Below are 20,879 nucleotides of genomic sequence, written 5' to 3'. Positions count from 1 at the left end.
GTACTCGTCAGGAAGATACTGGTAGCCTTTGCTCTATGCATACCTCTCCCCATTCCTGTTGTCTATATTAGCAGGATAAACCTAACACCAGATGCCCGTCAATAGATTGGCTGCTAATATAGAAGGGCTGCCTCTAGGCAAATCCTTTGTAAGCTTGTTAGCAGACTGCCTAAAGGCCAGGGTTTGATGGGTTTATTTTTCAAGTGGTTTAGTTTTATTTGCTTTCAGTTTTTCAACATGACAGAACTTAAAATTCCCTGGGATTTCAGGGCTGGGATTGTAAGTGTCATCCTTCAGGTGTTCGGCAAACTCAAGTTCCCATTACCTTAGCAAAGTTATTAGTCCTTTTTCTTATGAAGACCAAGTCACTTGTCCAGGGTCGCCCAAAGGACTGTGTAGTGGAGTAGGCAGCTGAATATAGACCCCTTCATCCCACTCTAATGTCCTGTGAAAATCACGTGTCCGCAGCAGGATCTGCTTTATTATGAGGGCTGGCATTATAAAGTAGCGTTTCAATCTAGCGGCGGTCCACGCAGGCTGAGCTGGGTGCAGGCTTTGTTATCGCGTTTGATGTGTTCAGATGGAGTCTTCCATTAGTGTGGAGGCAGTGCGGATTTCGCAGAGCTGTCAGGTGCTCGCTGTCAGTTGCTGGAAGTTTTGCAGGGAGAGTGGGTGTACGGTGAAGCTGTTTTGCTCCTCAGCACGTGGCATTGCTGTTAATCTGCTTCAGCATAAATCTGACAGCAGCTTCCTCGGCGCTGGGAACCTGATACTCAGCTGCTTTCATCTTTTCCCCTCAAATGCTTTGTGTGAGCCTTTGGAGCGCCGAGGTCTCGTACTGTGGTTAGTGGTAGGGAAGCAGAGGCCGTGTGGGTGACCTCAAGACACCTCCTTATTTTATGGGTCTCTATGCACCTTCAGCCTGATACACTTGTGCTTCATTCCTCATCTGCGTAACGGGGAGGGCCGTACTTCTTGTGGCCTGCTCAGGCTATGTCCTGAGGTAAGCAGCGTTTGTTAGGAAAAGTATTTTTCCCTCAGAACCTCGGATGTTTGGATCCCACTATAGAAAACAGTGCGTATGCTTCATTCAGATATGAGGGTCTGAGAAATAGGATTGTCGTAGCCAAATGAGGCAAATGATTCATTGCTTCCTGGCCTTGTTCAAACACAGGGTGTCCCCCATGCCTTCTGTTGAGCCCTACCATCAGGAACAGAATTTATCTTCCTTGGACTTGTTCAGGGTGCATGTGTGTGCAGCTCATCCTCTAGACAGCACGCGGATCTGCTTGACAGATGAGCCAGTGCTTTTACTGTTAATACCTTTGTTATTCTGCGTCTCTGGATAATTGTCTATGGATTTACAGTCTGCTGCTTACTAATACTTCTGCAGCTTGCGTTCTGGCATTTGCAGGCAGGAGATTTGACGTACCTTCCACGTCCTTGGAAGGAGGACCACGTTCCCCTTCTTGCTTTCTTCGCCAGTCCTGTGCCTCCGAGGAGGTAAAAAGTAATCAGCTTACCAAGTCTCTGCTGGTCATTCAGGAGTTTTCAATTTTTTTCTTGCTAGAAGAGTCCTCCTGTCTAAAAAGATTTAAACAAAGGACAATCTTTCCACGCCTGTCCAAATTCCCAGTGCTCATTTTCACCTGCTTTGTTCCTAATCTGCACTCGCATTAAAGGATCACAGATGTTACGCTCTTCAAATTATAACCCGTGCCTGACATCTTTATCCCTTTTATACTTGAAAAGAACCTTGGCGTTTGCTCTGCTTTGCTATCTTGTCGTGTTTTTCCTTTCCGTTTTCTCTCTCTCTTTTTGTTTTGTTTCTCCTTTTAAATGGAGCTGTTCCCTCAAACGAGTTGTCCGTGCCTCTCTGGGCCTGATCTCGTCTTCTCTTCCATTAGAGCAGCAGGTCTGAGATTGCACGTGTTTCGTCATTTTATTTTGCAGCTAAGAAAATCCCCAAGTGTAAACTTCTTGTTTTCTTTGTGTAGTACCTGTAGTTTTCAAGCTAAAAGTTTTTTACTAAGTTGTTAGAAAGAGGGAAAAATCTGGAAGGAGAGGTGTTTCTGCCACGCGGCTCGTGAGTGATAACTCGCTCTGGATGATGTAAATTGTTGTGAGCCCTCTCTGACATGTGGAGAGGAGAATGTGATTTGGGTGAGCAAGGCCAAAATGCATCATTGTACAGGAAACAGAGCTAAGACAGACGGCGTTTTTAATACTATTTGTTGCCCGTGAATTATTAGGCTAGATGAGGTAGTTTTAGCTTTGAAAGTAGTGGGGAGTTTTGTTCCCGTTAATTTTAGTAGTGCATTCAACCCTTCACACTTGGATCTGACGTCTACCATTTTTTGCATATAGTATACGCTCATTTTGCTTAGGATGTTTCCTAATGCTCCAGAACTGAAATACCCGCCCGGGGACTCTCGCGTGGTCTTCCGTCCTTGATGTACAGTTTGAGTTGCTGCCATAGTGGTGGAAATGAGAAGCTTCATGATGGCACTTATGTCAATTCTTTGGTCCTCTTGCCATGTTTACAGCAGACTTCATGTTCAGCTCTTACTGCTCCTAATAGCAATTTATGGTTTCTGCTGCAAGCGAGGGGTCTTTTTGCACAGCCTGGTGCCAAGGGAATGGTAAAGGCTGCAGATCCTGAAAAGGGGAATGTTGTGCTTGCAGGTTTTGCACCTTGAGCCAGATCAAACCTTTATCACTTTACTCACCTCGAGTGCTGTGCTCAGCGCTGGGCCCCGCACCCCAAGGCGGCCATGGAGGGGCTGGAGCGTGGCCAGAGCAGGGCAGCGAGGCTGGGGCAGGGGCTGGAGCACAAGGCTGGGGAGGAGCGGCTGGGGGAGCTGGGGGGGCTCAGCCTGGAGAAGAGGAGGCTGAGGGGAGCCCTCATCGCTCTCTGCAACGGCCTGAAAGGGGGCTGGAGCCGGGGGGGTCGGTCTCTGCTCCCCAGGAACAAGCGATGGGACGAGAGGGAACGGCCTCAAGCTGCGCCAGGGCAGGGTTGGGTTGGGTATTGGGGAAAACTTCTTCCCCCAAAGGGCTGCCAGGGCCTGGCCCAGGCTGCCCGGGGCAGGGGCTGAGTCCCCATCCCTGGGGGGATTTAAAAGCCGGGGAAACGTGGTGCTGAGGGACATGGGTTAGTGGTGGGCTTGGCAGTGCTGGGTTAACGGTTGGACTCGATGATCTTAAGGGTCTTTTCCAACCTTGACGATTCTGTGATTCTGTGATACTGTCTGAGATTCTTTTCTCTGAAACAAAAGCTCTGCAAAACACAACACTAGTAGGTTAAAGGCTGGGTTTAGTAAAACGCTAAAAAGCTATATGCATATGTGAAAATATATATATGTGACTTGACATTTAAGCTTACTGCATACAGGATATCAGCTTTAGGTTTGCAGCCTTTGAGTGGTTTATGACTTTTTTCAAAACCATGACACATTTTTTAAATGACAGAACAAAGATCAGGTGTTCGGAAGTTTGCAGTAGCATCAGCTCTCGTTGTGCGTACCAGTCGTACTCCGCGCTTGAGACCAACCTGCTCTCGAGACCCGCACGTGCACGATGTGAGTCAGTGCTGCCTTCTGCTTGACCTCGTTTCTTGGTGCTGCCCACGGCGCGTGTTGACACACATAAGAGCAGCTGAGAGCCCGATCTCTTGAAAACGCACGCGTGGACAGCAGCGGCGCCTGTTTCTCCCCGCGCTGGTTGAGCGGTACTCTTCAGTCTAGCGTGCTTCTGCTATGTGCAGCGTTAGTTTGGGATGGGGGGCGGTTGTTCTTTGGGTGCATGTGTGGTATACTGGCATTTCTTACCTCGAGCGTCGCTCAGACTCTCTAATAGACCTCTTAGGTGGCAGCTCGTGATTTCCCTGCCCATGTCTGCAAGTGAAAGCTGGCTCATCTGAGGTCCTGGCCTGTCACCTGTACTGCCAAGCAGCTCTGTGACTCTCTTTTCTAGTTTTAGTGGCAATTCAGTGTTCTTTGCATTTAGTTGATCTAGAGTTCTTTATTTTTCAGGTGAGACAAAGTAGGAAATTAATGGTGTATACTTCTGCTTCTTCTCAGTATGGGTTGAGCATCGGGGGTGCGAACAAGCTGGGTGGCAAGTTTAGTTCAGGCTGCAAATGTTGCAGGTTTGTTTAGAGTCAGAAATCCCTTCAGTTGGAGTAAGCAGCAGAAAGTATTCCTTCTCCATCGTCTTTACTCTCTCATCCTCTAACACAGGGTCGTAGCCCATCAAAAGCCAACATCCCGGTCCCTGTGTGAGACGTCTTTCTCGCATGCCTGACCCTGCCGAAGCAGTCTTGGTGATGGTCGCTGGATTTGGCAAGGCTCCTCACTCTTGCCCCTGAATAATCCACCGGCAGATCAGCCGTGACTACGCCGGCTCTTTGCACGCTGGCGAAGCTGCTTCGCAGCCACTGAAGTTTTGCTCGTTTGCAGCAGTTGAGGATCAAGCCCACAGGTACCTGCGGGAGTCAAACACCCAGTACGACTAAAAGCAAAACGCATTGCTTATTTCACAACCGTCCCAACGTTCTTTTGTGCCAGCGGTGTTGGGAGGCTCGTATGCGCAGTCTAATTGAAAGCAGCTCCTTGCTATTTTAGCTGTCTGGTTTAGCTGCAGGAGAAGAAATTCTGAATACTGAAGTTCAGGTCCTGACAGCTAGAATTGCTTTCCATACACCTTTTCAAAATTATTTTTATTCGTGCCTTTTCAGCATCAACACGCATTGTGTTAAAGATGTTAGATCTCCAAGTAGTTTTATTTAATGACTTCTTGCTGTTGCATTTAGCACATTGAGTATATAAAGAGACTGCATAAATCCTGATATATCGTGCATGCTCTCCTCTCTAATGCTGTGGTGTCTCAAAGGATTCAATATTTCACTGACTGATGCGGTGATGCTTTTGCAACAGAACCTCTGAGCCCTCTTTTGCTGGGTAGGCACCGCAGTGTGGCCCAAACAGCTTGCAGTACACATTGGTAACAGATGAAATGAGGTGCCTGTGGTAAGAGATAAAATGGTGTGTGAAAGCGGTATAACGTACAAACAGACTGATGTCTAGCGAGGATCACGTTAGTTCTGTGGGTTTGTTTAGAGTGACAAGTTCAGTGCGTGCGTTCACAGCCCATCCAGGTCTCGGAAAGGCTGCTGCCGTCTTGCTGCGTAAGATGTGCAGCTTGGCTGTCTAGGGCAACTACAGAGCGGTATCCTACAGTGCCTACAGCGCAGGTGCTGCACCGCAGACTATCGTTTTGGGGGTTCCTATATACTTAATTGTAATTACAGCCTGGAATATCCCCATCTGGGGCTCCAAGTTGTCGTCGTTATTCTAGTATCGTCACAGGCTGGTTTTAAATAAAGAGAAGTAGAATCTTAACTAAAATATTTGATGCTGCTTCATAACCTCTGCTTCCAAGCATGGACTCTGGAACAAGAACAGCACTTGCCGCAGGGAGCGCGGGGCGGTTTCTGGCAGCTGGCGTCCCTCTGAAGCAGCGGTGATGGTGCAGCTGATCAGAGGGCGGTGCGGAGTAGCCAAAGAGGTTGGAGTGGAGCTCTGAGCGCAGCATCTGCAGGAATGCCAGCAAAGAGGTTCCTGCAGTGGCCTGCTACCCGCTGTGTCTTTGCATAGCTGCAGATGCCGTGCGGAAGAGCTTTGCAGCGTGTAGCCTGTATGCCCGGTGCTCGAAAGCTCCTTTGGAGCTGCTGTGACATAGATAACGACACAGTTTTCAGATGCAGTCTGAAATGGTGTTTCTGGTTGACAGTACCCTAGAGATTGAGAGAGAATCAATGTGCGAGGGGGGAAACGCTTTAAAATAGTTATTCTTCGGTGTTCAATCCATGTCACGGATAACATGACATGTCCCGATAATAATCTGAGCAGTAGCTAAGAAATGGATAGTCCCCTACAAAGCAGAATCTGCTCCCTCTGGCAGGGTTTTTAGGTCTATGGAACTGGCCTCTTGAGTGCAGACAAATCAGCTTTGGATGTGGATGGTGTGTCTGCAGCCATGGTCTGTGCCAGGTATTTTAAAGAAGGCAGCTTCCCTTGTGCCTTCTTTTTTGCCATGTTTTGAAGGTAAATTTGTTGTGATCGTCAGAAGCTACTGGGTTAACATTTAATGCACTTACAGAGGATCTAGCGTTGACTCAAGACATGATGCTTCAGTGTGACTTGAGGGTTTGAAACCGTGCTGTCAAGATACGCTATAAATATCCCATCATCTTACTGCTGAGAAGCATTTGGCAACAAAAGTCTGAAAGTAATGATCTCTGTGTCACTGGGATGATTCTTCACAGCTGCCTTCATGTGTTCAGTCCCTGTGCCCTGCCGCCACCTCCTCCTGGTATTAAGCAGGTTGAGAGTGAGCAATAGCCAGGCTGAGCAGAGAGCTGACATTTCTCTTGAGATTATGATGTGAGTCGAGTTTTTTCTCCTCAAGGGAGCAGGAGGTGTTTGGTGAGTGCTGTTTACCACAGCTGCTGGCAGCGGATGGAAGAGCTGCTTGTTCGTTCAGAGTCCTGGAGAACTGCTGGCAACATCTGCCCTGCTTAGCCTGTCTTGTAGGGATCATACAAGTCTCTTCTTGGATAGCTTTGCATTGCCACTGCTAAGGCTCCATTGCCTTGACAAGAATGGCTTAGGAGCGGATGCTGCTGGCACCACGCGTAGATTGGAGAGAAGACCGAGTAATTCAAAGAGTCTGTGCAGGATAGTCCCTGTTTTCTTTAATCACCTTCTCCAGCTGCAACATGGAGGATTATTTCCTTGAAGGATGAGTGGTGTCTCAAGCTTAACTGGATCAGTACAGTCTAGTGCTGGCATGGACGAGCTCTAAAGTAAGCTATAGTTCAATGGCACCGCAGCGTAGCACAAGGAGACACGACATAGCTGGAGGTATCGCCATTATCTTGTATTCCGGTAGTGACTAAAAGGCCCTTCTCTCTTCTGCTGAATGTGTAGGTGCAGAAGAGAAACAATAAGCTCTTGAGCAGGGACAAAAAGAGGTGAGAAAATTTAGAACCATCATCAATTGTTACATCTCAGCCAGCGTGGATTTTCTTAAACTGCTAGGCACAGTGACCTGCCCAAGTTTCACCCTGAATTATGGCCAATTTGTATAAATTCTCACAGCAGCTTCTGTCCTTCCAACTAGGCATGACTTCGTAAGCCAGCACTTTTTGATTTTGGGGAGATTCACTGAGCAGTAAGTGGGTGATGTGACACTTGATTGCTGTGTTTTGCTCTTTTTAGGGTGTTAATCACCCGAGATGTCTGCTTCCTTGCCTCCCTATTTCGGTGTATCCATCTCTTTCCACAATGGGCTATGGCAAACGTGCCCAACCAGCTAGCAATGGTTCCTGGATAAGGCCTCGCTTCCGTAGCCGGCTGTAAAGGCCGATGCGTTGTGCTGTTTGTGACTTGAATCACAGAATCGTCAAGGTTGGAAAAGACCCTTAAGATCATCGAGTCCAACCGTTAACCCAGCACTGCCAAGCCCACCACTAACCCATGTCCCTCAGCACCACATCTCCCCGGCTTTTAAATCCCCCCAGGGATGGGGACTCAGCCCCTGCCCTGGGCAGCCTGGGCCAGGCCCTGACAGCCCTTTGGGGGAAGAAGTTTTTCCCCATACCCAACCCAAACCTGCCCTGGCGCAGCTTGAGGCCGTTCCCTCTCGTCCCATCGCTTGTTCCTGGGGAGCAGAGACCAACCCCCCTGGCTCCAGCCTCCTTTCAGGCCGTTGCAGAGAGCGAGGAGGGCTCCCCTCAGCCTCCTCTTCTCCAGGCTGAGCCCCCCCAGCTCCCCCAGCCGCTCCTCCCCAGCCTTGTGCTCCAGCCCCTGCCCCAGCCTCGCTGCCCTGCTCTGGCCACGCTCCAGCCCCTCCATGGCCGCCTTGGGGTGCGGGGCCCAGCGCTGAGCACAGCATTCGAGGGGCGGCCTCACCAGTGCCCAGCACAGGGGCACCATCACCTCCCTGCTCCTGCTGGCCACACCGTTCCTGACACAAGCCAGGATGCCACTGGCCCTCTTGGCCACCTGGGCACCCTGCTGGCTCGTGTCCAGCGGCTGTCGACCAGCACCCCCAGGCCCTTTCCCGCCGGGCAGCTCCCAGCCGCTCCTCCCCACGCCTGCAGCGGTGCCTGGGGTTGGTGTGCCCCAAGTGCAGGACCCGGCCCTGAGCCTTGCTGACCCTCACCCAGTTGAACTGCTCCACCACCAAGTTTCTTCTCTCCAGTAAGCAGAGGAGAAGGCTGTAGCAGAACAGCTTGAATGAGGTACTGTTTCTTCTCGGACAGGAGGTGAGGCACCTTGGTAGTTTCCCGAGTTCGCTTTGTGCAGCTGCAGTGCATGTCCTGGTTTTAGTAGGTTTGCTGTGTCGCTCAGTTGTGCCTGTATTGTAATAGGCAGCTGCTGCTCCCTGAATTGTTTCTTTCACCAAAATCTGAAGAAATGAGGCAAATTATTGGCTGTGGTCCAGGGAGAGATAACACTGGGTCAATGTTTGCAGCCTGGGTACTGTGGTCCAGTGGACTTCTCACTGGCAAATCTTTTTCATCTTTCCAGAAAAAGTGTTTTTTTGTTTTTGTTGTTTTTTTCTCAGGCCCCAAAGACTTTTTCTTCTACTCTGCAGATGCTCTGCACCTCCTTAAAATGAAGTTCCCTTTCCCTGACTTCAGTGCATTTCTGCACCCCAGATACCCGTTTGGTCCCTCCCTGCTCCCAGTTGTTCCGCGTGAATTTTATTTCGCACTGCCGTGGCCAGCGAGAAGCAGGTATCTGTTCTAGTGATTACAAAGCATATGGACTATTGCGCCTGGTGACTACGTATGCAGGCCCTGCGCTTCCCTTCAGCAGTTAGCCTAAGGAGCAGGAGGGACTGCAAGGTGAAATGGTGACTTTTTCCTAGAAGGCCACAATCTGAAGCCGCCTGAATCTGGAGAGGGATGTTTATGTATCATTAGAGCTGCTCAAAAGCTATCCAAATGCATCTGCTTCCTACTGAAAAGTGATGAGGGGTCTGATCTTGCTTCTCGGTCTTACCTTGCTTCTCATCATCTCTTTTCAAAGAGATGATGATCTGGATATCTTTAGCTCAAAACTTGATACCGTATCTCCTCCTCATTTCCCGTTCATCTGAACACGGATGTACGTTTTCTTCCCTTCTCCTGGCAAACTGCACATGGCTGTAACATGACCCTGAGGAGTCTCATTAGTACAGATTTAAACTCTGTCTTTGATCATGAAAGTTTGTAGTGTTTTAGCTCTTAGCACAAGGATGAAGTGTTATCCTTGTAACATATTCATATGATATCAGCTATAACAGTTTCTGTCCACATCAGATGAATAACAGTTTAGTTCCTCCATGTGTTCTACACAATATAATTTTCACCAATAGCTGAACTTTAGCGCTCTTGAAGATCCCTCTCAAGTTCATCTTGGCATCATACAGGAGTTAGTCCATAGTTTTTCCATTCCTGTGCTCTCGCTGGAATCCGAAACAGCAGATGTCCGTGATGCTGTCGCTAAGGAAGCCCTCCCAGTTTAAAAAAAAAGCCAACCAACGCACCCTAAGGACACGATGGCCGTGCAGCCACTTCAGAGCATCACTTGTTAAGTGGAAGATGAATGTTTTCCTGCCAACCGCTGTTCCAAAATAGCGCGGTACGTTTCTGCCTGATTTCATGGACGGCAGCATTTAGCACGCGAGCTCTGTGTGTTTACTTTGCTGAAGGATCTGCATGCTGGTAGGGAGAATCCAAACCAGTTTGCCCATTTGCTGTGTATTAGTGAGAAGCTTTGAAGAATCGCCTCTCTCAGGTGCGGGGAGAAAGTCAGAGCTGCTGCCCTGGGAGTCTGTTTGCAGCCCCAAGACTGAGAGGATCGCATTCCCTCTAGGATATTAAGGTATAAAACTAGATCGTCTACCAAAAGCTGCCTCTTGTTGGAGCACATTGGAACCACTCAGGACCCAGCAGCCACTGGGCTGGAAGAAACTGCCAGGAGCCTCGACGTGTGGAGGAGAGTTTGGTTTTGAGGCGTTTTGTTTCATGCAGCAATTCAGCGCTTGGACGTCCCTGTTGTTTCGGATTCCGAAAGCCTCCGTTGTGTAATTGGTTTCAAGGTCGCTTGCTAGAAAAGGATGTTGAAACCTGCCGAGGAGAAACAGGAGTAGCTGTTATAAAAGCTCCTGCCCTCCGGCCGTGTTCTCCGGGTCGGGTGGGAAACGGCAGCGACACAGCTACCGTCAGCCTACAGGAGATTAAACTGGATGGGGAGCAGGAACACGCTTGCGCTGGCAGTGCGTGTACCGCCTTGGTACCAGGAAGGCAAAGGGCTCGGGGAGGACCTCTGTGCTCGGGAGGGGAAGGGGTTAAGCAGGTGAACTAGAGGGCTTGTAGAGGAGGGTAATTTTCCCTTTTCTCTGTGGTTGTGAGGCTTTAGAATGTCATTTTTTGGTTTTGACGCTTGTATTCTTGTATAACTTGTTCTTGCTTGGCATCTGTCTGACCCTCAGGGCAATCTCTTCTCACAGATGCATTTCTTTGTACTGGTTATTGTGTATTTGACCAACAATTTAGGACACTTAAGTGTGGCTTCCTTGCATTGTCCTCAAAGACTCTCTTTTCACGAGGTATTTTCAACTATCACAGTGTTGGTCCCATAACCTGTTTCGCCAGCATAGGTAAAACCACTCAGATGCATCTCCCAGGAGATTGCAGGGCAAAACCTTGGTCAAAGCACTCTGTACTGATTTCGTAGTCAGCCATATCACTGTTGATCAATCATTGCTCGGTGTGATTAATCGTTTGTCAGCTCCCGTGGCACTAAGGGCTCCGGCGTGCCGAGGTCACTGTGTAAGCAGTTTGAAGGAGCCCCGTCTGTGCTGCCGCTGGCCTGGGTTTACGCGGTAAGGCTGGCGAGCCCCCCGCGCCGGGGCAGCCCCCGTGGCCGCTTGGGACGGCGGGGCAGGCCGCGCCGCCGGCGCCTTCGCGAACGCGCGCTGCGGCCTCGCACACGTTTCCCTCGTCTTCCCTTCAGGCTGAAAGGAAAACCTGACGCTGCTGAAACCTTCGCTATCTGTTATGACTTCCCTGCATGTTTTACATTTTAGCTAGAAATTATTTCACTTGTACATTTTTTTCATTTCTTTTCTACTTTTTTTTGAATTTTTAAATTCCAACAGGCTGTCATCTGTATCTAAATGATTTTTTTCCTTACACTTTAGATGCCCCCAAAACCAATTGGTTATATTTCCAAGCAGAATATCTCGGAGAGTTCAAACAGATCCCAAATCCCTCTGTCCTCACCCAGCTCGTTTGAGAAATTTAATGTGTAATTTCAGTCTGAGGGAGATAACTGCAAAGATTTAAATGACATCTGTATGTTGGTCACATTAAGGATACAGTCCTCTACAAAAAAACATCATTGCACTGGTTTTGGCAACAATTCTTTTGCAAGAAATCTGGGAAAAACCAGCTTGATTTAGGGAAGGACAGTGGTGGGCCTGAACCACCAGCTCTTGGGAAATGGTTGGTTTAGGTACAAAGAGAGCACGTTAATCTGAATCTTTAAGAAAATAACTAATGTCAACTGTGTTGTTGAGATAGTTGGCTTGGTAAATCAGGTGTACGCGGTCCTCTGGCTTGCCTGGGCAGCTCCTGCTGCTGTGCAACTGCTTGGGGATTTTATTCAGTCCGATCTGGTGTGAAGTCAGTACGAGAGACTGATTACGCTAGAAAAGCAGCCCGAGCCGGGATTCGGCGTGACGCGTTGGCTTGCTGGGGCTGGAGGATTTGCAGGAGGTGCGCAAAGTGTTGGCTGGTTCTGCCTCTGCATGTTAATCCTGGTGGGGTTCAGAAGAAGGGAGGGAGTGGCTTTATGAAGCCATTCGTTTTATATATATATATATATATAAAAATATAATATAAATAATATTTATAATAATAATATTTATATATATATAAAATATTTGAATATATATATGAATATATATGAATATATATGAATATATATGAATATATGGCTTTGTGAAGCCATTCGTTTTATATATATAATATAATATAAATAATATAATAATAATATTTTATATATATAAAATATTTGAATATATATATATTAGTTTTACATATACATATATATTTATTTTTATATTTTTTATATATAAGATATATATAATTTGATCCTGTTCAAGACTCGGTCATCAAGGTGGTTGTCTTAAAGCAATATTGCAGGTATGCGCTTAAGAGAAAAGTAATGGCACAATGCTGCTGCTATTCCTTCTGGGCAGGGAGGCAGAGAAGGGAGAGACCGATGGTAGCTCGTGTATACTAGACAGCGCAGAGTTACTGCAGCAGGGAGATGAAAGAAAAACGCAGGCGGATTAGCAGCCAAAGTATTAAAACAAGCTAATATTGAGTACTCCGTGCCTTTCATTTGACTGGGGCGTTCTGTCGTTCCCCTTGCACTCTGCGGAATCGTAGAGGAGGAGAAAATAACAACGAGCTCTGGCAACGGCTTGGAAAAAAAATTTAAAATATTTCTCTGTCTTTGATTGCCCTCAGTTTCTCTGTTGGAGCAAAACGGTACTGCTGTGTATCGAGACTGGGTTTGATGCTGGGTGCAGAAGATGGGTCGCTCTCCTGATAGCTCAGTCTCTTCAGTGCTGAAAGATCAGGCATGTTAACAGTAAAACTTTATTGTGACTGCAGCGTGGCGCTTCAGCTGTCCTTCATATGATCTCCGGCATCTTCAGCTGCTGTATTTTTAGAGTTGTTGTGCAAAGAAGATTAGCAAAGGACTTAGAATCCCTTTTGCACATTGATATTTTCTCAAATATGGAAACGTTCTGCTATTTAGGTGATGGGTTTGGGCAGTTATCGTAGTTATATCACCAGGGCTGCGCATAGACGTGTGCCTCTCTGCCCTGACCTTTCTTCATTCTCCAGATGATGTTTAGCTGTCCGAAATAGTGACTGCACCCTGTTAGTAGTTGTCCTGGTCTTGGTTTTGCTAGATGTAATGACAGTTCATTAGGAAGCCTGTCTCCAGCTGGGTCAAGTGCATAGTTAGAGGAGGACAAAAAACCCAGCTGTGTGTTGAGATCCAGTGGCTTGATCTTCAAATGAGAGCCAGAGGTGCCTGGGTTCGGTGGTGGTCTGGGGGCTTCAGGTTGGCCATTACGGTCTTTCGGTGGCGAGGAGGTGCTTACAGCTCAGCGCTCCTGGTGAAGCTGTTGAAGCAAGGCCTTTGGAGGGTATCTGTGCTTCGATCGTTCGCTGTCCTACTACAACAGCTCTTGTTTCTCTGCAAACTCCCTCAAATGTTCATGGCAGAGCTGCTTTGCACCTCTTAAACATGTGGGAAATCATGAGTACTTGGGGCAAGAAATCCTTGGCCAGCCCTAATCCTGACCTAGAGACATAGTGTTGGCTCAGCTTTGCTTCCTACGGTTAGTCCTTGCTCATTGAACACGGAGCCCTGGAACGTGCGGTGTTACCCGCTGGGCTGGAGCTGTGTGCCGAGGCGGTGGAGAGCGTGCCCGAGCTCAGGCAGCGAGGGTGGGGTGCTGAGGGCGAGGAGGGCCTGGCACTCCTTGCAGGAATGCAGGTCGGGGATTTTAGGGGTATTTAGGTGGACTTGTGATTTGCTCTAGCCTATGGACAATCCTAGTACCATTCTCACGTGGTCTTCTGACACTCAAGGTGTTGTCTAGCATTAGCTGCTGGTTTCCAAAGTCATGGGATTAACTGGGGCAGCCTTCTTTTAGGGTAGAACCACGGACCGCTTTGGGCTGGCAGGGCCCTTCCCAGCCCATCCCGTCCATCCCCCTGCCAGGGGCAGGGACAGCTTCACCCAGATCAGGGTGCTCAGAGCCCCGGCCAGCCTGGCCTTGAAGGTTGCCAGGGATGGGGCATCTCCCACCGCTCTGGGCAACCCCTGCCAGTGCCTCACCACCCTCAGCGTAAACAATTTCTTCCTTCTATCCAGTCTGAATCTCCCCTCCTTCACTTTCAAACCCTCCCACCGTGTCCTGTCGCTGCAGGCCCTGCTAAAAAGCCTGTCCCCCCCTTTCTTGTCGGCCCCCTTTAAGCACGGCAAGGCCGCAGTGAGGTCTCCCCGCAGCCCCCTCCTCCCCAGGCTGAACCCCCCCAGCTCTCAGCCTGCCCTCACAGCAGAGCTGGGCCACCCTCGGAGCATTGCGGTGGCCCTACCCTGGGGGTTGGGTTTTCGGTTACACTTTTTGCAAGCCTGGTGTGGGACAAACAGTTGAAAAATAGCTGCTAAATGTTCTGGCATTCCAGTGGCCTTACAAAGGTGTTCACAGCTTTCGCTGCCTGTAGGCTGAGACTAGTGACTAAGGATGGGCGGCCTGGAGAGACTCTTGCTTGTGGGTGCTAGAATACAAAAGATTAGCAAGGGAGAAGAGGGTAAAGGTTTTGACCTCAAGATAGCTCCAGGTGGTGGTTTGGAGTCTGGAGGGTTGGGAGAGGGCAGGTGGAGGCACAGGTAGGAAGTATTAACTCTGCCCGAGAGGATTAATGTCCTGGCAACCGCAGATATGGGAGAGCGGGTGATAAGGGGTGCAGCCCTTATGCTCCCTGACCCTGGAGGGCAGCGCAGTGCCTGGAGGGGACGGCTGGAAGCATCCTGCGGCAGTGCCCGACAGCCACCCGTGAATCTCCATCATTACCAATTAAGCCGCTTAAAGCAAGGAGCGTGCTTTTGTTGTGTGGAGGCAGGTGGATTCGTGTCGGAAACAGCCGCTTGCCATGGGAAGCTTTATATTTATCTCAAACGTTTTAGTTGCCATCAGAAAAGCAAAGCACAGGTAGAGGCATCGCAGATCTGGGGAAGGTTCTCCAAGAAACGCGGCAAAGCAAGCAGGACGTTGCGCAGTGACTCGGAGAGGACGATTTAAAGACCCGGGCATGGAGTTCAGGGCCAGAGCTCCAGCTGGTAGTCTGCTTGCACTTCCCTCCTGATACTACAGCAGCACGATAATCTTAAATAACTCCTATTCCGTTCGGAGGTCTAGGAGCAGGAGATATGCAATGTGTCCTTAAGTGCCTGAGCTATTTTAAGAGCAGGTATTATTCACAGGCTCCGTGAATACGTACAGAGGCAACCAGCCTTTGAACTGCCGTGCTAACGGGGAACGCGGCCACCCCGAGCGTGCCCGTGGTGCTGCGCGTGTGCTGACGGCTCAGCTGATCTCGGTCGTTAGCACATTAATATTTTCTGTGGTAGATAAAAATATAAATACTCGTGGGATAATTATGTGCTGTATGAAATGATTGTGTCTTACAGAAGATGGGAAGCTGGCAGCAGTTCACAGAGGTTAGGCTCGTCTGTGGAATGATAGCAAAAAAATCTCATCACCAAAATGGTGTAGCGCTCCGAGAGTGCAGTGGGAAAAGCACGGGTTCTCCTCCTGTCACAGCTGTAGTTGAATCCTGGGCTGCTTGTGCAGCTTGTGCTAGCGTTGCTTCAATCACATATTTACAACAGCATCCCAACAAGCAAGGCGTTTTTCAGAAATCCAAGGAAAACACTCTGTCCTGCAAAGGTCTTGCAATAGAATGGGAGATGGAGAAGCTAGGGAAAGAGAAGCAGCAGTAGGTAGCACTTATGCAAGTTAACTTTGTTTGCTGCAAGTGCCGTGGAAAGCTGGATTTTTGCTAGAGCTGATAAAGAAGCTTTGGATATATGGCTTTTCAGAGGGATGTGCGTCAATTAAAAGAAGGAAGATTTCAGAACCGGGACAGAATTGTTGTAGAAATGGATAAATCAAGGCAAAGTGAGTAGCCAATAATTGGTGGTCCTGCCCCTGATAGTCTAGGACAACTAGAACTGTTTGACACATCGCGTTTTCAAGGCACGGGAGTATTCAATATTTTTAAATAGCTTCTTTGTACAGGCAATATGTCTGATGAATTTATTAGCTCTGGGTCAAGTCTTTAGCTAGCAGAAAACAGCAGAGCTGTGCTTGCTTTTGCTAGCTAAAGATTAGGTTCCTGATGTTCAAGTTATTATGAGTACTCTCTAAAAACAGGCTTTTGTTTCTACTTCGTGTTTGAAAGAAAAGTTCTGTTAAGACACGCTTAGCTTGATGACTGACATGAGCAGGCTCTGGCTCTGCTCATAATTATTTTGCTTTAACTTCAACCCCTGCGTTGGCTCCCCTTTTCTCAGAGGTGAAGGGCATCTCTTTTGTTGGACTCTTGCTGGAAGGGGAATAATTAATTCAGAAAGAGTTAAAGTTGATCTAGTCAGAAGCTGAAATTTGTTTTGTTTTTTTTACTTCCAGGCATATGAAAAGCGCTTTCCTACATGTCCAGAGATCCCGGTCTTCCTGGGAAGTGAAATCCTGCATGAATCCAGGAGTGATGACGGAGCCATACATATCATCGAACGGAGCTGCAAACTGAACGTGGACGCTCCTAGGCTGCTGAAGAAGGCAAGTGGAACCTGGGGGGCAGAGTCCTGGATTTTGGTGGCTGGCTCAGATAGATAAAGGCACCTAAAGTTACTGTTTCTCTCTTTTTTTGCCTCTCCTTTTGGTTCTTCATCCTTCTCAGATTGCAGGGGTAGAGTATGTTTTCTTCATCCAGAAAAACACGGTGAACTGGAAGGAGCGAACTCTCCGCATTGAAGCCCACAATGAGACTTTTGCCAACCGCGTGGTCGTCCTCGAGACATGTAGCTACTCCGTAAGTGCCTTGTTTCTACTCCTCTGTGAAAGAAGTGTTGAAAGTCATGTGCTAACATACAGGGCGAAGCTGCTTGAACGAATTTGAACACTGGACTGTCACATAATGTACACTCTTAAGCTGGAAGGCCACTGGGTCTTAGGGTGTGGGCTTTTTCCAGTGCTTTCGTAGGGCTTGAGAAACATTTTTAGGTTGATTGTCATTCTCCGACTGGAGTGTTAGGCCCTAGGGCGAGAGTAAAAAACCACGGTTGGTGCTCCAGAACTGACGATGTTCTTTGAGTTTCTCTTGGGTTGAAATTCAAGTTAATAAAAGCGTCTGGAGCTTGGGCGTGTATTTAGATCTGGATATTTAGAAGGAAACTCTTAATATCTATTATGATGAGGGCCAGAGGAAAGTCTGGCAATTAATTTTGCCCACAAATAAGTGCAAGTTTTAGCATTGTGTCATGATCTTCATGCTCTAAATATTTGGAAAAAGGTCTTGAGCCTTATTTGTGGCCTGGGATGTCTCGTTTTGCAGCTGTGTCTTCAGTGACAGTGTGCCATTTCATTGTAATTGTGCTATTAGGGCTCAGTCACCGTTAAATAGCTTCACCTGTTTCTGGAAGCAATCAGATACTGCTTTTTGTTCCCTAAACAAAAGTCCGGATCCTGTTACTTACCTGCCCTTTTGGCAACTGGCCAACAGCTCAGCTTCTTGGGGGTAAGCAAACTGAAAGTAGCTTCTGTTTCAAGCAAGGCAAAGAGTTGAAAAGCTATTAACGTTTTCGATGGCGAGGGGCTTTCCTGAGCCAGAGGTTGCTCGGTGGCTACGTGGGGCTTCCTAAAAACTACGGTGAATCAAAATTCCATCATGGTGAAAGGCGCCGACAGGTCCGAAACGCTCCCAGGTCGACTCTGGAATCGCTCAGACGTTGTTGCGCTTGCTGATTTTGGCTGTGTCGCCTCCGACTTGTCCCCTTCGGAAGGAAACGTCAGCAGCTGGGCTTTGAGGGGAGCGCTTTTCCTGGAACAGGGTGGAAGCGAGCTGTCTGCATCCTCAAGATGGTTCCCTGCTCTATTTTTACCAGTTCCCTTTTCCTTGCCAGGGTGCGCCGGAAACAGGTTTATTCTCATATTTCCTTTTCTGCAGTGTTCTCTGAAGCAACTTGGAGAAATGTGATCCTGCTCTTGCAGTTACTTAATATCTCCCCTGGGGGAATTTGTGTCCTTTATAGAGCTCGTATCTTCGTGTGTGGGCTGGGATTTTTACTTTTCTGTCAGTTTGTGAAGAGCAGCACCTACAGAGAAAAGGCAGAGCCCTCTCAGAAAAGGGTTAAGTTTAAAAAAGGAAAAGGTTACGTAGGTTTTTACCATATGTAGAGTAACCGAGGGGAAATGGCTAGAAAGGAAAGGTGGCTATTGAACTGACAGGGGAAAACTGCCATGTCTCCTATGTTTTGGGGGAAAGACTGACACTAGTGACTGAGTTTCCTATCCAAAACTAGAAAAAAAAAAGCCTGGTTTGCGTTTTTCTTCTTTTGTAGATGTGTCAGGGTTTTTAATTGCATGTTCTGAGAAGCCATCCCTGCCTTTCTGTAAGGAGATCTTGACGTGATGGTTTCAAGTGGGCAGCCTCACTACTATTTTAGTGTGACTTCTGCTACGAATATTACTGTTCAGGTCTGCGGGGGCAGAGATGGGTTTTAACCTTGATTTCCTTGTGCATGTGAAGAATGCCCCTGCGCTGGGCACTGGTGAGGCCGCCCCTCGAATGCTGTGCTCAGCGCTGGGCCCCGCACCCCAAGGCGGCCATGGAGGGGCTGGAGCGTGGCCACAGCAGGGCAGCGAGGCTGGGGCAGGGGCTGGAGCCCAAGGCTGGGGAGGAGCGGCTGGGGGAGCTGGGGGGGCTCAGCCTGGAGAAGAGGAGGCTGAGGGGAGCCCTCCTCGCTCTCTGCAACGGCCTGAAAGGAGGCTGGAGCCGGGGGGGTCGGTCTCTGCTCCCCAGGAACAAGCGATGGGACGAGAGGGAACGGCCTCAAGCTGCGCCAGGGCAGGGTTGGGTTGGGTATTGGGAGAAACTTCTCCCCCCAAAGGGCTGTCAGGGCCTGGCCCAGGCTGCCCAGGGCAGGGGCTGAGTCCCCATCCCTGGGGGGATTTAAAAGCCGGGGAGATGTGGTGCTTGGGGACATGGGTTAGTGGTGGCCTTGGCAGTGCTGGGTTAACGGTTGGACTCGATGATCTTAAGGGTCTTTTCCAACCTTGACGATTCTGTGATTCTAATGCTGGGTTAACCACAAACGTCCATCTGTCCAGTTCATGATGTGCTTCTATTACTCTGGGAGAATTCAACTGTTAAATGTGGGTCTGTCAGTGCCTCATAGGAAGCCTCTTCTGCCCCCTCACTCTGTAGCTCTGGAGATTAAATAGCCAGTTTGGTACCGGGGCAAGGGCCCTGCCATAACGTGAACTGTCTGCTAGCATCCAACCGTCTGTGTGTCTTTGGGCGTAGGTTCACCCTGAGAATGAAGAGTGGACTTGCTTTGAACAGTCTGCGTCTCTCGACATCAAGTCGTTTTTTGGCTTTGAAAGCACAGTGGAAAAAATTGCCATGAAGCAGTACACTTCAAACATCAAGCGGGTAAGATGGGCTTCCCTTCGTGCCGTAAAAACAAAATCAAACGCCTGCTCTCCGTGTGCATCTATTTTCTTTTCTGCAAAATAGACCCACTATAGCTTTATACGCTTGCATATGTCTCTGAAATCCCTCAGCAGGGCAAACGAAGAAAAAGCCAGTGTGCAATGAGCAAAAACAATCTGCTCGCTGGAATGTGTCTGTGCAGGGGAGGGAGCAGGCTGTACCAGAGGAGGATCGCAGTGGATGCTGCGGGTGCCAGGCTCCTCAGACACTGAGGACACTGTTCTCGGGCAGGAAGGGAAAGTTCTGGGTAGAAATCCGCACCCTGTCCCTCCAGTAGCTTGGGGAGAGGCACTGCCGTTCGGTGGCCTTTTCCCCTGGGCTGCAGAGGAACAGGGCAGCTAACTGATGGTTTGGGAGCAGGGGAATGGGATAAAAGTGTTTTAAAGGTAGCCGCATCCGTGGTGGTGGGATTTGCCTCGCCGGTCTTATAATTCACCATTTGTATGGTGCTTTCATACTGAAATTTTTCCAACAGGGTCATGCGGATGGGAGACAACTATTTCCCTTCTGTTTATCTCTGACCATTAGTCATCTGTCCTGAGGAGCACTCTTGTGCGCCTTGCTGGTTTGGGGGAGATGGGGTTGTTTTTTCCTAATGAGAGTTTTCCCCTTCAGGGCAAGGAAGTGATTGAGCACTATCTGAAGGAGCTGATCTCCCAAGGGATCACGTTCATCCCCCGCTGGACGCCTCCCCCCGCCTGCGGACAGAAGGATGAGCGGACCCCGGCTGTTGGGCACGGTGCTGATGACGTACCGCTCGAGTCTGGGGCTCGTGGAGCTACCCAAGAGCAAACTGCCAGCTCCTGCCCTCCGGCCGAGGCTGGCAGCCCTGACGGTATGCGCTGTCCGGGCAGCGGCAGCTGCTGGCAATCTAAATGCCTCGAGTGGCACTGACTAATGGGTTTATTTTTAGGTTTTTGGCATGAGGTTTTTCTTCTGGATTGTGGGTGGAGAGGAGGGAAAGTTATTTTCTTTCTTCAAGAAAAACACAAACGATGGAACTTTTTTCCCCCAAAACTGAAAAACCAAGAGAAACTGTGCAGGCAGTATGTTTTTGTTTGAGCTTAGAAAAGAACTTGGTTTTGGTCTGACCTTTAAGGTATTTTCTACCTTGAACTGGAGAAACTTAAAAGTATCTTGAGTAGACTATAATTGAATTATGATTAAATATTTTGGCTGTGTCAAAATTAATGTTCTTGGGGATTGGTTTGGATGGTTTTTGCCCCTCTATCAAGCCAAGACAAACTTGCAGAATGTTGCCTAATGCGTTTCTCCCACAAAATGCCTGAATTGGACTTTATCATTCTGTGTGTTGACCTGACGATATCTTCTAGACTAAATAAAATTCTTCTTTGACAAAAAGAAATAGGGGGCCTTTTAATTTAGAACTGTGGTATTAGAAATAGGAGTTGTCATTCCTCAGAAGGACAGACAGCGCTTGTTTTGCTGAGTG

At 48.6% G+C, this 20,879-nt stretch overlaps 1 protein-coding gene across 2 annotated transcripts in view; it reads left to right on the top strand.

Annotated features, from left to right (window-relative positions):
• Positions 1–20,879, top strand: part of SEC14L5 (SEC14 like lipid binding 5) — a 44,350-nt gene that overhangs the window by 8,368 nt on the left and 15,103 nt on the right. For both annotated transcript variants that reach the window (XM_082313870.1, XM_082313869.1), the window contains exons 3-6: positions 16,342–16,491; positions 16,613–16,744; positions 19,238–19,366; positions 20,042–20,261. In XM_082313870.1, the coding sequence (XP_082169996.1) occupies positions 16,342–16,491; positions 16,613–16,744; positions 19,238–19,366; positions 20,042–20,261 (631 nt within the window). The remainder of the gene's footprint in view (positions 1–16,341; positions 16,492–16,612; positions 16,745–19,237; positions 19,367–20,041; positions 20,262–20,879) is intronic.

The sequence above is a fragment of the Platalea leucorodia genome (genome assembly GCF_965183815.1).
Source record: "Platalea leucorodia genome assembly, chromosome: 5".
NCBI lineage: Eukaryota > Metazoa > Chordata > Aves > Pelecaniformes > Threskiornithidae > Platalea > Platalea leucorodia.
Note: the sequence above shows the minus strand (reverse complement) of the source record. Positions and strands in the feature narration are given on the sequence as shown.